Here is a 20,000-nt window from a genome sequence, read left to right as displayed (position 1 = left end):
CCACAGTGGGTGCCTGATTACAAGACAGTGAAAGACATGTACTGGGGGAATATTCTGGATGCCCTACAGATTGCAGGGCACCCCCTACCACAGACACCCCTGCCACAATCGCCCCTGCCACAGTCACCTCTACCACAGTCACCCCTGCAATTGTCTCCCCTGCTACAGTCCCCCTGGCCACGATCACCCCTGCCACTGTCACCCTTCAGCCCGTCCCTTCAGACAGTGTGGCGCCCCCTCACCACCACCACCAGCACCACCGTCATCCCAGGGAGGGCCACACGTAACCCTGGGGACATCAACACCCCGGATATCCTTCCCCTGGGGACACCAAAACCCCCGAGGGAAATAGCACAGGAGATCCTGGCTGCCACACACTACGACCTCTTGAGTTATCTGAAGGAGCGTTCTCCGTCAGGCGCTGGAGGAAGTGGTAACCGGAGGAGTGATGGGCGTGGGGACGTGCACCGGCCGTGGCCAAATGTGGACCTCAAACAGCTGCCAAAGTTGGATAAGGGTGTCAGGGAGAGTGGCCCTCAACAGGATCTGGCCTCCAGTACATCCTGGTGGTGGAGGGACAGAGACAGCCCAGTGAAGGATTCCTGGGTACCACTGAGGAAAGGGCAAGCCAAGCACACCACCTCACGACTCTCAGGAAGCCCTCAGTCCATCACGGCCTTGCCCCGCCCTCTGGATCAGCCACCAGGATCACTCAGCCCCTCAAACTCCCTTCAGGACCTGTCAGCTGATGCCATAGGCACCTCAGACCCCAAGGAGGGCCTCACGCACGCCTGGCTACACGCCGTCGTCCAAAATGATCTCAAGAACTGGGGCTATCCCTATGACCACAAGGCCCTTGAACACCTTCCACCAGGGTACGGCTTCCCCTGGCCGGCGAGTAGGGAGCCCATGCACCCTCACAGATCTGCCAAGGGAGGAGCCTCAGCAGGGACAAGACTTGGCCATGACTTCAGTGTGCCACAGAACCAACATCAAAACAAACCCAGCCTTGTCAAGAGCACCGGTGTCCCTCACTCAAAGCCTGGTGGTCTTCCTAGCCTGTCCTTCTTCCAGCAGTCCTCCCCAGCACATCCCTACACCCTGCCCAACCCTACACGTGGCCCAGACTGGAAGGCACCCTTACAAGCAGTACCCAAGCCCAGCGAGACGTTTCACTCCATCATCCACAGCTCCTCTCGGCGTCCTGCCAATCCTCCCACCAGAAAGGATATCACTCCTCTACATGCTATCCTACAGGACTTCAGCGCCTCCCACCATCCCCCGGAGAGGCAGGCCACCCCCAGGCACCCTCCCCCACACACCTTAATGCAGCCCCCCCGAGAGGTGCCCCAGGTGAGCAAGACAGTCTCACCTGAACCGAGGCACCTGGTTAACTATGGATTTGGTCCACCCAAGGGAGATGACATAATGGAGGGAGATGATGGCTCCTCCTCCTCCTCCTCCTCCTCTTCCTCCTCCTCCTCCACCACCACCACAGCCACAGACAGTGTTCAATTGAGTGAGTATGCTGTGCAGGATTTGCCACAGGAGGTACAACCCACAGATCCACCACAATCCACACCTGAAGATGGATTCCTGACACAGCCTCGGCCACACAGCATCACCTTCACAGCACCACACCCATCACAGCACTCCAACACTCCACCTGACCTCACCTACTCCACACAGGCCCCCCCCACCACTACCACTACTACTACTACCAGCTACACCACTACCCCCCCCAACCACCACCACCACCACCACCACAACTGAGGCTGCAAACAAGACTGGACCCACATACATACCCTGGCCTAACTCCAAGCCTGCAGCGGGCGCCCTCAGCCTGCCTCGCCTTCCCTTCCTCGACCGCCCGTTTCGCAGACCTGCACTTCCAAACCTCAACTTTCTAAACCCTTTGAACCTGTTCCGTGCACGTGAGAACCCAAACCCTATGGACGCCTTTCCCTTCCTCCTTCCATTCTCGTCCTCGCCATCACCGCCATCACTGCCACCCAAAGCCTCTGACAGTGAAACAAGCCCCTCTCTGCCATCCTTCATTCACCACAACCCAAGTATCCACCTCATGCGACCACCACCAGGCACACAGGCGCACACCACACACACCAAGCCTCTCAACATCAAAACCACCTTCGTCAAGCTTCCAAGAGGTCTGCTACCCTCCACAAGACCCACAATACTGACAGGAACTCACTCACAGCCCCAATCAATGCGTCCCCCAGCTAAACAGACCACACAGGCGCCACATCAATGGCCAATCATCAAACAGGAGCCTTCTACTCATCCACCAAAGAGAATTAACCTTGACAAGCCTCTTACTTCTCGACCAATAAGCTTCCAGCCCTTCACTACACCACCCTGGGTTCCTATAACGACTGAAAAACCTGCATGTGAGTCCCAAGGCAAAGACCATTCAACAAGACAGTCCTCCACAGGTGCCCTTACTTCACAGGGTACGCACAGTGGGGACTCTCAACATGCCAAACGGTCGCCAAAGAAAACGCGTCTCCATGTGGTTCCTGCTGTTCCTGTGGCGGTTCTGAAGGAGGAGGTGCTGCCACAGGGAACCACTCATCACCAGGCAGAAGTCCACCACAGTTCATCCACTAACCCACAGCAGAATCTTCCGTCCTTCACGCTCCTTCCTCCACCTCTTGTGACTCAGACCAGCAAGATCCACACCCACACGCGGCTGCCTCCACCTGCTCCTGCACCTGTCAACATAGACTTCCCAATGCCGAAACTCATTAAGTTCACAATCGCAGATGTGATTCGCACCTCCTCACGCCCCACACCACAGCCAAAGAGGAAACCAGAGCCACAGGACACAGCTGCACGCCCAAGAGACCTCTCCTTATCGTCGTCTGAGCAAATGGTGACGGTTGCAAAGTTCCAAGGGATTCCAACCGAGGGCCCAGTGGCAATGGACGAGAAAGTTACCGGCGAGCCAACGGAACGCATCACCATGGGGACAGCGAGTGACGTTACAGACTCACCATCACCACTCACAACACCAGCATTCAGTACAATGAGTATGTCAAGCAGCAGGGCAGTGGCTCAATTCACCACACCACCACCACCACTCAACACCACAACCAAGCCTCAGAGGACGTCACCCACCATCACAAGTCATCCGTTCCTCTTCCCTAGCAACTGGAAGCTCACCCAGTCACCCGGAGCCTCACAACACCATGAGAGGGGGCTGGAAGGTGAGGGGAGACAGAGGGAAGTGAAGGAGGAAGGTAACACACAACAAAAGAGGCAACAGAGGGACAGAGACAGCAACACAAGAGGCTCTCCAGCAACACCCAAACCAAACAACATTTTTCCAAAAACCACCTTTTCATCCACCTCTTTTAAGCTCTCAACACCATCATCTGCCTCCTCCTCTAACTCCTTCCCTACAACATCACCCCCCAGGCAGGACAGTGTAGGGACCCCCAGCGATGCCCCAAAGGCAGTCACAACCACAGCAAGGTCACGCAACATTCCTCCGGTACTCTTTAAGCAGGTCATGATGCCGGGAAGGGTAAACCACCGCAGCATACAGACACCACAGCAAATACAGCCTCGTCCAAGCACCACAGCACGCAGGATGGCACAACGCACACCACACGTGCCACAGAAGCAGCTTAAGTTAAGATACACAGCACACGGGACCAACAAGGACCACCAGACCGCCAGCAGACCTTTCAGCATTGGGCGGTCTACAGCTGTGGCCATCCCAGTGGAAAAAACTGTGGTGAAGACTGACACACATGAAGTCCAACCAAACCCTTCCATGTCCACCTCGATAACAGAAAACGGACAACACATTAGCAGGCCTTTCTCACCATCAAATGAGGACACCAAAACAAGCAGTCCTTTCACGGTCATATCCTTCTCTGCCTCTAAGGAACCCACAAGGCATCCGTTTGCTACCACAGTGTCCAGGGGGATGCAAGCACACCACATCATTCCAGCCACACCTCTGCCAACCACAGCACAAAGCCACACTAAGCAGAATGAAGAGAACACTGAGAATGGAGAAGAAACAAGGGCAAAATTAGAGATGAGTTCAAACAAGAGGCAAGATGAGGAACAAGAGGAGGATGAAGTGGTGGAGATAAGAAAAGGAGGTAAGGAAATGGTGGACAGTAAGGAAGAGGTGAGGGAAGACAAAACATGGAACAAGAAGACTGATGCAAGCAAACTACCAACACCAGTTATCGGTGAATCGCCACAAACAACAACAACAACACCAAGCAAAAAGTTAAGTTCCATTCAGCGAATAAGAAACTTCATGGCAAGGAAGAGAGCACAGATGCGAGCCACCACCACCACCGCCACCACCACCACTGCCACCACCACCACACCTGCTCCCACCACCACCACCACCACAGGAGCAACACCACAGCACACCACAAGGAGAAAAACAAATGCTCGTAGATTTCCAGCTACATCCAACCGGCCTTTGACATTCTACCAAAGAAAACCCACCACAACACCACACACCACCACACTGTCACCCACCACAGCACCACACACCACCACACTGAACGCCTCACGCCACAAATCGCATGACAGCTTTCCCGAGTCCTCACAAATCCTACGCACTGAAGAAAGTCTCCTTCAGAATTTCCCTGACATGACGGACTTAAAGGACTTCCTGCATTGGGAGTCCACGCGGCTCAGACCAGAACAGGACTCCAGCAATGAGGACCTTATTCCCGAGGGCACTAGTGTATCCTTCGTGTCCGTGGTGCCTCCTGGTGGGGTACGGCAAGTCCTTCAGCCACGTATGGTTAAGGATACTCAAGAAAAGGTCCTTGTGTCCCCTACCTATGCCTCTGTAGGATGGAGCACCCCTTACAAGGTATGCAAGCAGTCCCCCCATACAATCAAAAGAAAATGGGACGAGCCAGGTAGACTCAAACGCTCCTCTACATTTAAAAGAAAACGGGAAGGGCCAGGTAGACTTACAGGTTTTCTAAAGGCATTTCCGTCAATTAATTACAAGTTTCTTTATGAGATTTTTCTGTCTTACTTGAAACTTTAGTGCTGTAGTGTAGTCAGTCAGTCAGTCAGGCAACCACTCATTCATACAGTCAATCAATTAGTCAACTAGTCATTCAGTCAGGCAACCAGTCAACCATTCATTCCTTCAATCATTCATTCATTCATTCAGTAAGGCAACCAGTCAACCACTCAGTTAGTCAGTCAGTTAGTCAGTCAGTCAGTCACTCAGTCACTCAGCCATTCATTCAGTCAGGCAACTAGTCAGTTAACCATTCATTCATTCATTCATTCATTCATTCATTCATTCAGTCAGTCAGTCACTCAATCAGTCAGTTAACCATTCATTCATTCATTCATTCATTCATTCATTCATTCATTCAGTCAGTCAGTCACTCAATCAGTCAACCATTCATTCATTCAGTCAGTCAGTCAGCCATACATTTCATTTTCCAGACAGTGGACCGAGAGAAGACAAGCAAGGAGAGACTAATAGACCAACAGACAGACAGACAGACCGACGCAGCTACCACCTATCCCTCCTAGGCCAACAGACACCAGGCAAGGAAGATACAAGAGCCTCCTTCTCTCCCCCTCACCTCTCCATCACTCACGAAATACCAGGAACTTAGTGTGCGTGCGTGTGTGTGTGTGTTATTGTTACTGTTATTGTATGCAGTTTGTGTGTGTTATTGTTAAATTGGAATAATGCCCATTTTCTATGATGATAAGTCACTATCTTTGTCTTTCACTTTGTCTTCTTTCCCTAGCCTACTTCAGCACCTTTACCTTCTTACTTCAGTCATTTTATCTCTTAGCTAACCCCTCATTCCCCTCATATATGTCCCTTTAGCCAAGTACTGTCCCCATCCTTAATTTCTAATAAGTGGTAGTGGCTGGTACCTTCCAAACACACAAACACACACAGGTAGTTTACAGGTAACAGTTTTAGCTAAGACACCAAAGCCCAGGTGTTTGCTACCTGTCCAAGTGTCTAGTTAATCTTGTGTAATACTGTACAGTGCATTGATTCCTTAAGTTTGAAGTTATGTAGGGTTTTAGTGAAGTTTGTATCTTTGTGTTACAGTGTATAAGTTTGTATATAACCAATTGACTCTAGCAATAAGGATCTTAATGATGATTCAGACCTTTTATTGTGTCTACAGTTCAGTCATATTAGAGTTTCAGTGGCTAGTATTTCTATTAGTGTTACAGTGTATAAGTTTGTATATAACCAAGTACAGTGGACCAAATTGTTTGTGGCCACTCGGGTGGGGTGAAGTGGGCCATGGGCAGCCCCTCTGGGTATCACCTGTGGCCGCCAAGTGTCTCATATTGTTAAGTTATAATTAAATATGCTAAAACTACTTACTTCTATAATGAGGTTGTACATGTTTGTGACCATGAATATAAGGAGTGGAAAAAACAAGTGAGAGAGAGAGGAAAAGAGAGAGAAAAGGAACCAAAGGTGGGGAGACTAGCAAGTATGGACGAGGTCAAGCTATTTACGGAACCATTTACAGGACAAGCAAGGTTGGTGAGGGCAATAAGTGACGAAGCTGGGGATATTTCCTCTTATGTCTTGAGTTGTCACATTAGTGTTTTGGTGGTTTGCCTTTTTATTTGTGTTGCAGTGTATAGGTTTGTATCCAGCCAGCTCTAACAATACGAATCTCAGTGGTAATCCAGTCCTCTCGTGTCTTCGGTCCTCACTCTTATTGTCTTCATTCAGTCACATTACTTTTCATGAGGTAAGGTTAAGTTAGGTCAGTTGTCTGTTGATGGTCATGCTAGGTTAGGTGAGGCCAGGTGCAGCATCAGTACCTGTTCGCTGACGGAATGCCGTCCCAGGTCTTCAGTTAGGTTAGGCTGGGTCAGGTTAGGTAAGTTAGGTTAGGTCAGGTCAAGTTAGGTTAGGTCTGGTTAGATAAGATAAGGTAAGGTAAGATCAGGTTAAATAAGGTTAGGTTAAGTCAGGTTAGATAAGGTTAATTTAGGTCTGGTTGGATTAGATCGCATTAGGTCAGGTCAGGTGAGGCCAGGTGAGTACCTGTTCGTTGATGGCGCGCCAGCCCAGGTCCTCGGTGCGGTCACACTCGTACGTCTCCCCCAGCAGTGGGTTGAAGGGTTTGGCCGTCCTCACCGCGGTGGTGGCATACGACGACACCGTGAAGGCCGCCACAAGGGACAGCTGCTCACACGAGTCCTCTATCTGTGGGAGTATGGTCTTTTATATGCGGAAGTATGGCAGCACAGGGGGGTCTTATCTGTGAGAGTATGGGAGGATAGGGGAGTCTTCTTTGTGGGAGAATGAGAGCATAGGGGGGTCTTTTATATGTGGGAGTATAGGAGCATAGGGGTCTTCTATCTATAGGGAGAGGAGATGGTGTGACCTTGAAACATGGGAGCATATAAGGAAAGGTACAGGTCTTCTATCTTCACCTGTTCCCAATTACTACCTGTTCTGTATTTCCACCTGTTCCCTATTCCCAATTCTCACCTGTTACCATCCCTCACCTGTTTCCATTTACCACCTGTTCCCAGTTACAATTCCCATTTGGTTCCAACTCCCACCTGTTCCCAATTACTACCTATTCCAAATTTCCACCTGTTTTGCAATTACTCACCTGTGATGCCCTGTCCAAGATATCACTGTACTCAAAGTCTTCAGTGAGTCTTTGCAAGAAGGACAAAGGTTCACTGAAGTTCACCTGGAAAAGAGAGGAAGGTGAGAGGCACATGAACCTAATACAGCTGTGGTTTGTATTCCTGGACATGCCTTGCCACCAGTATTTTCAGGACATTTGCTTCACTCATGTACTTGGTCAGAGCCCTCACAAAAAAAAAATAAATAAATAAAATAAAATAAATAAATAAATAAATAAATAAATGAAAAAAAAAAATCACACACACACACACACACACACACACACATACAACAAACAAATAACACACTCACAGGCATGGGTATCTTTGAGAGTTCCTTGCCAATGCAGTTTTTCATAATGGACCAAAGATTAATGGGGTAGTTTGGCTTCTCTGGGACCCTCGTTCTCCTCTGCCTCTTAGGTCTCCCGTTGGGCTGCTTCACCTCCTCTGTGGGCGTGGTGGCCTGTGACCCGTTCAGGCTTGCCATCTCCTCGCTCAGCTGTGGAAGTGACCTGGGTTGACCTTCTGGTGCTCAAGAATGTAATTTAGTGTGTCAAGTTTTTATTTATTTATTTATTTGTTTGTTTATGTATTCATTTATCTTATTTATTTTTTTGAGTGATGCGAACTGTGACTATGTATTCTGAAACACTTCTGCGCCACATCTCCACTACTTTCCAAAGGCTGTAGTTGAAGTGACATGGGTTTTCAAGTGTGCTCTGATGATTCTAGTGACAGATTAACAAGATTTCTATGTAATTAACAGGTAAAACACTCTTGGGACTACTTTGCAAGGGCTCTAGTTGAAGTGACATGGATTTTCAAATGTTTTTATGATTTTAGTGACAGATTAACAAGATTTCCATGGTGTTAACAGGTAAAATACTGTTGAGACTACTTTGCAAGGGCTCTAGTTGAAGTGACATGGATTTTCAAGTGTGTTTTTACGATTCTAGTGACAGATTAACAAGATTTCCATGGAGTTAACAGGTAAAATACTGTTGAGACTACTTTGCAAGGGCTCTAGTTGAAGTGACATGGATTTTAAAGTGTGTTTTTATGATTATAGTAATAGATTAACAAGATTCTACTACTTAAGACTACTTTCGAAAGGCTCTAGTTAAAGTGACATGGATTTTCAAGTGCGTTTTTATGATTCTAGTGACAGATTAACAAGATTTCTACATCACTGACAGGAGCAGTTGTCTTAAGAACCCAGCTAATCATCTGTGTGGCTTTGGAAAACAGTCGTGGAGAGAAAGCAAAGCGTTTAGCGTTTCTGAATACGTGTCTCATTGTGATGTGGAGCAAGTCACATATAAAAAATTCTTAGCCAGAAGATAAAGAAAACAGAACAGGAGGTATTGTAGTCTTGGTAACAATGGCAGAGATAAAGAAAAGAGTAATAACACTGGAAACATGATGATAATTGAAACAATGACAAAGAAAACGATTGTAATAAACTTGATAACTGCAAATATAAAGAAAATAAGATGACATAATAGACTTGTTAACGATTCCTAAGACAAAAAGAGTAATAACACTGGAAACCTGATGATAAATGAAACGATAAAAAGAAAGGAAGAAAAATACAAGAAGATAAGAAAGATGTAATAAGATAATACGAAGATGATAAAGATATAATAAGAAGAAAACTGTAAGAAGATAAAAAAAAATAAGAACTGCAAAAGATAAACATTAAAGATCAAAATAATGCAAACTCTGTAACAATGGCAAGGATATATATATATAAAAAAAAAGAAAAAAGAAGGAGATACAAAAATAAGAATGGAACATACTAAAATAGATTCAAATGCAGAAAGCGAACGTGATCAAAACATCAATGAACAACATCATCATTAGCCATTCAAAAACAATGCCTGGAGAGAGAAAAATAAATAAATAAATAAATAAATAAATAAATAAATAAATAAATAAAAATCTGGTGCACTTCAGGGAAAAAAAGGGAAAAAAAGATAAATTACTGTAGACATGCAGGCTATACAGGGGAAAAAAGAATAAATAAAGGTGAGGAAAGGGCCAAATGAAACAAAAGCACAGGAAAACAAATGACAAAAAACAAACAAACAGGCAAACTGAGGAAGCAGCCAGCCATGACAGTTAAACAAGACAGACAGACAGACAGACAAACAAACAGACAAACATCACCATCAGCCAGCAGGGGGGGGGAGGGGGAATTAAAACACATCATGAGCAAAACTACTACCACCACCACCACCACCACCACCACCACCACCACCACCACACACACAAAAGAATAAATAAATAAAATAAGACAGGAAGTCATGGAGAGAGAGAGAGAGAGAGAGAGAGAGAGAGAGAGAGAGAGAGAGAGAGAGAGAGAGAGAGAGAGAGAGAGAGAGAGAGAGAGAGAGAGAGAGAGAGAGAGAGAGAGAGAGAGAGAGAGAGAGAGAGAGAGAGAGAGAGAGCGCGCAGATACACCACCACCACCACCACCACCACAAAAACACACAAACAGAGAGGGAAGATGAACATGGGAGGACAAAAGCAGACACAAGCAAACACAAACAAGGAACAAGGACAAAAACAAGGACAACTTACACTGTAGCTACTGTCAGTGTTGTTGTCTTTCCTCATGATGACTTGTACAGTGTTCTCCTGCCCTTCTCCTTCGCTGCTGGAGGCTGACACAGTGTCCCCCACCCCCTGCCCCTCTGACACCTGCACCACCACACCGCCACACCACCACACACCGCCACACACACCCAGGAGAGAGGACAATTACTTACATATCCACAGATACATGATTTGGTGTTCAGATTAATTCAAAATGTAAAAATTATAAGTTTCCAGTCTCACTATTTTCCCCTCTGCATCTGAATAGCTCTCAATGTTTAAGTAAAATTAACTCAAAAAGGCAAGAATTAAAAGTTTCCAGCTCTCCTATCTCTATCTCTGAAATCCTTCTTAAAATCAAGCCTTCAAATATAAATGTTTTCAATGCTTTCTTTGAACATTTAAAAAAACGGGAAGATTTATCAGTCCCAAGTCTTCCTTCTTTGCTCACTACAGCTCCAAATACTGAGGTTTTGAATGCTATCTTCAATGTTTAATGCTACACAAGATAACTTCACTCCTATCCCATCTCATCCTCCTCCTCCTCCTCCTCTACCTCATCCTCTGTATTTAACGACAAGACAAACAAACAAGGGGAGACAATAGGAAAAGCAAAACACACAAAAAATACAGGAAAGGCTACAGAGGAAATATTGTCTAAAATACTTTACTACACAGTGAAAGAAATGAAGGAAGAGAAGAAAGGGAGACAGGACGATTACTGGGTGAGGGAATGAAGGAAGAGTGGGGAAAGAATGCAACTACACAATGAAGGAAGGAAAGATTAAAGGAATGAAGAATAGAGTGAAAGAAAGGGAAAACATAACAAGGAAGGAAAGAACAGAAAGAGGAAATGGAAAAAAACTTTGAATGAAGGAAAAAGTGTGAGTGAAAGGGAAGAAAACCTAACACTACACAGAATGAAGGAATGAATGAAGGAAGGAAGAATAGAAAGGGAGAAAGGAAAAAAAATATGAATGAAGAATAGAGTGGGGGAAAGAAAAACACTACACAAAGAATGAAGAAATTAAAGAAGGAAGGAAGGAAGGAAGGAAGGAAGGAAGGAAGGAAGGAAGGAAGGAAGGAAGGAAGGAAGAACAGAGAGGAACTACAGCAGAACAAATGATTACACTAAACAATAACACTACCAAATCAACAAGATATAATTTTTGCCTCTTACGAATCAATATAACAAGACTGAAATGACAACACAAGCCACTACAACATTAACCTGTACAACTTAACCCTTTGACTGCCACTTGGTACACCTTTCCCTAATCACCAATCACTCTGAGACACCTTTACTTGTTCTATAGCCACACCCAATCTTTAAACTGGTAAGAAATAGAAAAATATAATCTTTTACGAAGCTAACTTGTTTTTCGGTTGTTACAAAGACTTCACGCATTGTTTCTGTTGCTCATAATTGTGTTGCAGTGAAAGGGTTAATGTAGCAGGCACAGAACACTAGAGAGAGAGAGAGAGAGAGAGAGAGACAGAGAGAAATTTTGACTTAGAGAGTACACAAGGGACATAGGAACATTTCATTTGAGTGCGAATAGATCAGGTACATTTTCTATCATTAACCCTTTCAGTACTTACCAATTTGTTCCCATAATCCCTTAGTATTTTTTCAGAAACATTTTTTTTTGTACTAGAGTATATTAATTAAATTCGTAGCATACAAGATAGAAAATTAATCTCTCGTTCTTTTTTCCATCCATATGCCGATGAAAATTATACTTCTTTACTCGTCTCAATGTTACCCAAGGACGACTACAGCAGTGAGAGGGCTAATGGCATGTGTGGCTACTGGTTGTCTGTGTTTTGTCAAGTGAGAGAGTTTGTTGGTGGTTTACTGCGACATAACACCTGGCCGACACCTGTGTGCTGAGTGTGAAGGCTTCATCTTTCCCTCCTGTGTCATTTCCTGCAGTACTTTATTCATATTTTGTAATTCTTTTATGTACTTTACTTATTTTTTTTCTATTTACTTTATTTTTTAGATGTGCAAAGTAAACGTTCAACAAATTCTATTATCTGGTGACGATGCACTAGAAAACATATATTCCTTGTTGGTGGTGAGTGTGCTAGTGGTAGGCATGTTAGCAATAAGCCATGTTAGTAATAAGTATTGCTGATAAAACCATTTCCCTCACAAACGGAACAAGATTTTCACAAACCCACCACATTAATTAAACCAACCAAAGCACCTGAACAAAACACAGAAACGCCCAAATGAAATGCAAATATAAGCGAAATAAACACCCCGCACACTCTCCCAAACACCCCGATATCCCCCCAAACACACAAACACCCCCACACACACACCTGAGACACATTGGAGCTCGACCGCTTGTGTGCCTGTGCTGTGTTGACGTGAACGATAAAATTCTCGGCCAGTTCTTCCACGGCATCTTCAAACTCCGTCTCCTCCTCGTCATCGCTGTGGCTGTGTCCTGCGGGGGATGGGGGAGGGGGGTATCAGTGGTAAGTGTGTTTTTTAAGATTCATATATTCTCTACTACTACTACAACTATTACAACTGCTACTACTACTGCTATTATTACATCTGGTTGTTAATTAGCCCACGTCTCCACAATAAAAAAAAACTATAATACAATAGATGCAAATTAAGGGAGGGAGGGAGGGAGGGAGGGATGGAGGGAGGAAGGAAAGGAAAGCAAAAGACAGGAAGGAAGGAAGGAAAGACAGAAAAAAGGAAGAGAAGGAAGGAATGAAGGAAGGAAGGAAGGAAGGAAGGAAGGAAGGAAGGAAGGAAGGAAGGAAGGAAGGAAGGAAGGAAGGAAGGAAGGAAGGAAAGGAAGAAAGAAAATTTATCATCTGATGAGTAAATGATGAAAGGGAGGAAGCAAGAAAGAGATGAATAAATAAAACAAAGAAAGGAAGAAAGAAAAGGAAGAAAAGAAGGATGGAATGGAAGAAAAAAATAATGCACAAACAAACAAAAGCAAAGAGGAAAAAGAAAACAAGGAAGCAAAACAAGAAAAGATTAATTACAGACTTGAATGGGAGAAAAAAAAAATCAAAACACTAAAGAAAACATAAACTAAACGCAAGTGCTGGGAGGGACGGAATCTTTAACACACACACACACACACACACACACACACACACACACACACACACACACACACACACACACACACACATAAATAAATAAATAAATAAAAAAGGGGGAGAAGAAGGGACCTGCTGAGACTGTAAACGAAAACACCATCACCAAAACACCGCCAAACACCCCGAAACGCACTCTGCATGCCCTATAACTACATCCAGACCCAACATTCCAGGTAAACAGGCTCGGTGGGGGAGTGTTAGTATTTGCTAAGACCTACGACATTTCGACCTGTTTGTTAGCACCTGTTAGTCGTCACCCTACACACCTGCCCTCTAACGAACCTGAATCGATCTCCTCTGTTACAGGTGATCCTTCTATAGCCTTTTGGTTGGTGGGCGTCGGGCCTTGCGCATCTAAAAATGCATCATGTTACTCCTACACTCGGCAAAACACAGCCTTTTTTTTTAAGTGTCCCCTTCATTGGAATCCACCACCCCCAGGCCTCCTCCCTTTCTCTTTCCCTTTCCCTTTCCCTGCACCTCTCCAGCCAGTGTTCTGTAATGCCCTGCTCTCTCACTGCACTGTTTTCAAAGGCCACAGAGACGGTTACACAGGTTCTCAAGTGCTTTTCCTGTTAGTAATGTAGAAGTCTTGTTAATCTGTACCTAGAATCGTGTTTGTGTCATATCCTGATTGTAATAATAAAAGTAGTAGTAGTAGTAGTAGTAGTAGATGAAAATAAATATTCTATCCTTGCAATATTCTGAACACTTTCCTAAATATTGTAGCACGCACTCACACATGCACGCACGCACGCACGCACGCACGCACGCACGCACGCACGCACGCACATATTTCCTCACACAATAATTACCAAAGAAGAAAAAAAAAAGATAAATAAATGGATAAAAAAACAAAACAAAAAGGACAGCAAGTAAAATGATCACAAAAAAAGTAATAATAAAAATAATGAACAATAATAATAATAAAGCAAAGACAAATATATTAATAGCAGTGTATATTGAGGTAAGTTAAAGTGAGGTTAGGTTAAGTTAGGATGAGCGTATATCAAAAGCGCGGATTCGAGAAAGCGACCGCGTTCGAAACTCACCCTTAAAGTACTATCAAATGCGCGGCAAGGTTAATCCGTTCACTCGCTGTGTCATTGAGAATCATTCGGTGTGTCATAATGCTTCACACTGTTCACCGAGACCACCGCGAGTGTCTGTCTCGATGGTTTCCTGTTCAGTCTGCTGCTGTTTCCTGACAGTCAATCCTGTGTTGTCATAACTTGCAGCTATGGAGTTTACGATTTCCCAAACAAACAAAGGCAAGAAGTGTTTGATGCACAATGGATATAAATACAGAGTGGACAGTACATTGGTGGACGGATGCATTTCTTGGAGATGTACCAACAAGAAATGTAAAGGTAGACTTAGAACAGACAACACAGTGACTGCCATTGTTCCAGTTGATTTGGAGCATAACCATGAAAAAGAAGAAAGAAAACTTGAAAGACAACAACTACGTGCACAGGTGAAACGGAAGGCGACTGACGACATGACGGCAAGGCCATCTAAGCTCATTAGAACGGAGTTGCATACATTTCCTGAAAATGAGCTAGAATCAGGTGATCTAAGATCTATAGCACAATCATTATACCGAGAAAGACGGAAAGCGTATCCTGTATTGCCTAAAACTCGTGAGGAAGTACATCGTGCTCTAAATTCTATGAATACAACTACGACGAAAGGTGAAGATTTCATCCTTGAAAATAATCCATATTCTGGTATGGTTATCATTTCATGTATTACTAATCTTGCATTTCTGGCGAACAATGCTGAAGAGATCTTCGTTGATGGACCTTCAAGAGCTGTCCGAAGTTCTTCTACCAACTATACACCATACATGGATTGTGTAAAGGGCATTATATTCCATTAGTGTATGCCCTCTTGCCAGGTCAGTCTGAAGATATTTATAGAAAGCTGTGGAAATGTTTAAATGACATTTGCAACTCAAAGAATATGCAACTGGAACCCTCAGTGATACATGTTGATTTTGAATTTGCCATGCTCACTGTTCTGAGAGAGAGATTTCCAACCGCTGTGATCAAATGTTGTAGATTTCATTTAGGCCAGGCATGGTGGAGAAAAATTCAGAACCTGGGCCTAAGTAAGGATTACAAGGACACCAACAGTGATATAGGCCAGTGGCTGAAATTATCATTTGGTCTACATTTCATTGACCCAACAGATGTAGAAGATTGCTTTGTCGAGGAAGTAATGACAGAGGCACCTCAAGATGAAAGATGTATTCGCTTTGCAGACTATCTGGTTGATAATTATGTAACAGCAGAGTCAAGATATCCCCCAGTGCTGTGGGCTGAAATCCCCTCAAATACAAAGCGTACGAACAATGTTGCCGAATCTTTTCATGCTCATTTCAATGAGCAATTTTATGCATCCCACCCATCTATATTTGTATTCATGGATGTACTAGGAAAGCTCCAGACTGCTACTTATGTTAAGATCAAGAGTGTCGGTAAACCAGCAAGTATGCGGAAAGTTGATCGAGACAGGACAGAGTATGCCGTGACACAGTACAACAAATTTATCTCTGGGCAAATAAATCGACGCAATTATATGAAGGCCTTGGGAAACAGATTCACAGCAAGAACAAACGTGTAACTGAGTTTTTATGGAAGAGGAGAAGTGTTTTTATAAAGGATTGCAAGGTGTATGACGAATGTTTTATGACATAAACTGGTTTTATGGACACATATTTTTTATACAGTTTCTATAAAATTTTTTAAAGTTTTATAAAGGACTGCAAGGACAAGCCTGTACTATACTGTAATTTTTCCTACAACAGGTGAACGATCGTTATTGAACGTATAAACAATCTGACTTAGAAGGTGAGTGATAAAACGCGCTTTTGACTTGATATTCTGACGCGCTTTTGATAGCAATATATCAGCAACGTTTTCCGCGCTTTTGATATGCCAATCCGCGCTTTCGTAAAACGCCGGTTAGGATAGGTTAGGTTAGGTTAGGTTAAGTTAAGTTAGGTTAGGTTAGGTTAAGTTAAGTTAGGTTAGGTTAGGTTAGGTTAGGTTAGGTTAGGTTAGGTTATGTTAGGTTAGGTTAGGTTAGGTTAGGTTAGGTTAGGTTAGGTTAAGTTAAGTTAAGTTAAGTTAAGTTAAGTTAGGTTAGGTTAGATTAGGTTAGGTTAGGTTAGGTTAGGTTAGGTTAGGTTAGGTTAGATAAGGTAAGGCAAGGCAGGATAGGGGAAGGCAAAGCAAGGAAATACAAGGCAGGATAACGACAAGACAGGATGAGGAAAAGTCAGGACATAATAAGGCCAAGACAGGACAGGATAAGGACAGAATAAGGACAAAACAGAACAGAATAAGGACAAAACAGAACAGGATAATGACAAACAGGATAGGATAAGGAAAAAACAAGACAAAGAAGAATAACACAAGACAAGATAAGAACAAGGAAGGCTAGGGAGGCAAGATACGAAAACTGGCGGACAGAACAGAAAAAGGACAAGGAAGACTAAGGAGATGAGGTAGGATAACTGGCGGACAAGACAGATAAGAACAAAGAAGATTGAGGACTGTAGGACAAGACAGACAAGAACAAGGAAGGCTAAGGTGAGATAGGATAACTGGCAGACAGGACAGGACAAGGGCAAGGAAGGAAGATACTGTAGGATAACTGGCGGACAAGACAGGTAAGAACAAAGAAGATTGAGGACTGTAGGACAAGACAGACAAGGACAAGGAAGGCTAAGGTGAGATAGGATAACTGGCGGACAGGACAGGACAAGGGCAAGGAAGGAAGATATTGTAGGATAACTGGCGGACAAGACAGGTAAGGATACTCGGAGGCACACTGACCTGGTGGCATGGCCTGACTCATCTGTTCTTTGGCCTCCTGCTCCAGGTGAGAGTGCTGGCGGGCGAGCTGCTCCACCATGTCTTCCAGCCTCAGCCGCTGGTCTCGCTCATGTTGTAGCAGTCGGTGCCACTTGCGGCCCGCGGTGCTGCTCACATCCACGTAGTCGTTGCAGGCCTGGAAACGTTTGGTCTGGTTAGGTTTGCTTTGGGTTGGGTTAAGTTAGGTTTGATTAGGTTAGGTTAGGTTAGGTTAGGTTAGGTTAGGTTAGGTTAGGTTGGGTTGGGTTGGGTTGGGTTGGGTTGGATTAGGTTAGGTTAGGTTTGCTTTGGGTTAGGTTAGGTTAGATTATGTTAGGTTGGGTTAGGTTAGGTTAGGTTAGGTTAGGTTAGGATTGGTTTGGTAAGGTTAGGTTAGGTTAGGTTAGGTTAGGTTAGGTTAGGATTGGTTTGGTAAGGTTAGGTCAAGTTACATTGTATTAACTTACATTAAGCTACATTAGGTTAGGTTAGGATAAGTTAGGTTAGGGTAGGTTAGGATAAGTTAGGTTAGGGTACGTTAGGTCAGGTTAGGTTGGGCTAGGACAACCACCTCTATGACCTCAAAACCCTGCCAGTCATCTCTGTGGCCTGTACAAACAGTGGTGATGGGGGAACAAAGGGATGAAGAGAACAAGTCAAGATAAGATACAAGATAACAAGGCTACAATGAACACTGTCTGACATGACCTTTGTGACCCTTTCCCTTCCTGGTCATTTTGTTAACCCTTCGACCGCAAGTCCCCCTTTCCCATCATCCTCTACATCTTTCAAAAGGCTTATTATTTGTAGTGTAGTTTCACCACTATTTACTTCTGTAGCTTGGCAAAGGTTAAAATAAAACTTGTATATTCGTTTTCTTTATGCCAATCCAATTAATTTGTTACAGTAACCGCCATTGCATTGAAAAATAAATTAGCACTGAGGACTGCAAAAAAAAAAAAATAAATAAATAAATAAATAAAATGATAAATAAATAAAAAAAAGAAAAAGAAAAAACGAAAAAAAAGTTAGTAGATACAGGAAAGGGAAAAAAAAAAAAAACGAGGGAGATTCTGTGTTTCCTCAACTAAATAACTAGTGAAATATGGCGGGGAAATATACTGGGCGGGAAAAAACGGGGGAAAAAAATGAGAAACCGGTTTATAAATACACTTGTGGATGGAAGGAAGGAAGGAAGGAAGAAAATAACAAATAAAAAAAAGGAAGAATGGAGAGAAAATAACAGGAAAGAAAGAATAAAAGGAAAGAAAAAGCAAAAAGGAAAAGAAGAAAGAGAACGAAATGAAAAAGAATGAAAAAATAAAGGAAAAGGAAGAAAGTAAAGAAGGAAAAAAGAAAAAGAAAGGAATAAAAAAGAAACAGGAACGATGAAGGAAAATGGAAGGAAGGAAACAGAAAAGGAAAAAAGAAAGAAAAGGAAGGGAAAGAATGAAGGTAGGAAAAAGGAAGGAAAATGAAAGAAAATAAAGAAAAGGAAGGAACAAAAGAAGGAAAAAGAAAGAAAAAGAAACGAAGGAAGGAAGCTAGGAAGGAAAGAAAAGAAAAAAAGAAATGGAAGGAATGAAAGAAACAAAATAAGGAAGGAAGGAAGGAAGGAAGGAAGGAAGGAAGGAAGGAGAGACAGACAGCAATGAACACACCTACAATGGCCAATAAGACAAATATGGGCGAGTGAAGGATGGGAGTGAAGGTGACGAAGAAAGTGCGCTCTCTCTCTCTCTCTCTCTCTCTCTCTCTCTCTCTCTCTCTCTCTCTCTCTCTCTCTCTCTCTCATTTTTTTTAGAGTTTATAGAATTTTTAAAGTTAGGAGGGAGAAAATAATGATAATAATTCATGGATACGATAAAGTAAAGAATAAAGAGTAATACCAGAGAAAGAGAAAGAGGAAGAGGAAGAGGAAGAGGAAGAAGATAAGGGAGAAGGCGGATCTTGCAACTGGAGCACACACACACACACACACTTTTCTTCCTTCCTTCTTCCTTATTTCTTTATTTGTTTCTACCTTCTCTTCAATTATCCTCCTCCTCCTCCTTCCCTGTTATCTATTCTTCATCCTCCTTCTCTTCCTTTTCTTCATTCCATCTCCTTTTAAGTCATTGTTATTATCCTTCTCCTCCTCCTCTTCTGATTTCCTCTTCTTCTTCTCATTTTCTTCATTTTCCTTCTATGTTCTCCTCCTCCTCTTCCTCTCTGATCCTTCTCCTCCTCCTCTTCCTCTCTGATCCTTCTTCTCCTCTAATCTTTTATTTCTTCATCTCCTCTTATTTTCTACCTCTTCTCCTTCTCCTCCTCCTCCTCCTCTTTCTTTCTCCTGAGACTACCTGTGTGCTAATTAAAGAAGAGGAGGAGGAGGGGAAGGAGGAGGAAGACAGGTGTGCTGCATCCCCCCCCTCCACCTTAATCAGCTGACGACCCGCATCTCTCTCTCTCTCTCTCTCTCTCTCTCTCTCTCTCTCTCTCTCTCTCTCTCTCTCTCAATGAATGTATTAGGGAAAAGAGATATATGATTATTCGTAGTAGTAATAGTAGTATTAGAGAAAACGAAATAATAATGATGATGATGACGATGATGATAACAACAACAACAACAACAACAACAACAACAACAACAACAACAAACATCATGACTTTCAGGAAATAAACATGTAAACGTGTGTGTGCGTGTGAAGACAGAGAGAGAGAGAGAGAGAGAGAGAGAGAGAGAGAGAGAGAGAG

The 20,000-nt window shown here is 43.7% G+C and overlaps 2 protein-coding genes across 7 annotated transcripts in view; one reads left to right on the top strand and one right to left on the bottom strand.

The window, feature by feature from the left end:
- Positions 1–20,000, bottom strand: part of LOC135094042 (oxysterol-binding protein 1-like) — a 63,118-nt gene that overhangs the window by 12,887 nt on the left and 30,231 nt on the right. For 3 of the 6 annotated variants that reach the window (XM_063993772.1, XM_063993774.1, XM_063993778.1), the window contains 7 exons: positions 17,247–17,421; positions 13,684–13,755; positions 12,592–12,719; positions 10,246–10,365; positions 7,973–8,161; positions 7,641–7,724; positions 7,064–7,225 (listed from right to left, as the gene is read on the bottom strand). In XM_063993772.1, the coding sequence (XP_063849842.1) occupies positions 7,064–7,225; positions 7,641–7,724; positions 7,973–8,161; positions 10,246–10,365; positions 12,592–12,719; positions 13,684–13,755; positions 17,247–17,421 (930 nt within the window). The remainder of the gene's footprint in view (positions 1–7,063; positions 7,226–7,640; positions 7,725–7,972; positions 8,162–10,245; positions 10,366–12,591; positions 12,720–13,683; positions 13,756–17,246; positions 17,422–20,000) is intronic. The other 3 variants (XM_063993776.1, XM_063993775.1, XM_063993777.1) reach the window with 3 other exon arrangements.
- On the top strand, positions 3,476–5,877 carry LOC135094043 (soluble scavenger receptor cysteine-rich domain-containing protein SSC5D-like). The gene is made up of 2 exons (XM_063993779.1): positions 3,476–4,873; positions 5,470–5,877. The coding sequence occupies exons 1-2, from the start codon at positions 3,533–3,535 to the stop codon at positions 5,557–5,559; spliced, it is 1,431 nt and encodes a 476-aa protein (XP_063849849.1). The 5' UTR covers positions 3,476–3,532; the 3' UTR covers positions 5,560–5,877.

This window comes from Scylla paramamosain, chromosome 44 (genome assembly GCF_035594125.1).
Source record: "Scylla paramamosain isolate STU-SP2022 chromosome 44, ASM3559412v1, whole genome shotgun sequence".
Lineage (NCBI taxonomy): Eukaryota > Metazoa > Arthropoda > Malacostraca > Decapoda > Portunidae > Scylla > Scylla paramamosain.
This window is presented reverse-complemented; position numbering and strand designations above follow the sequence as displayed.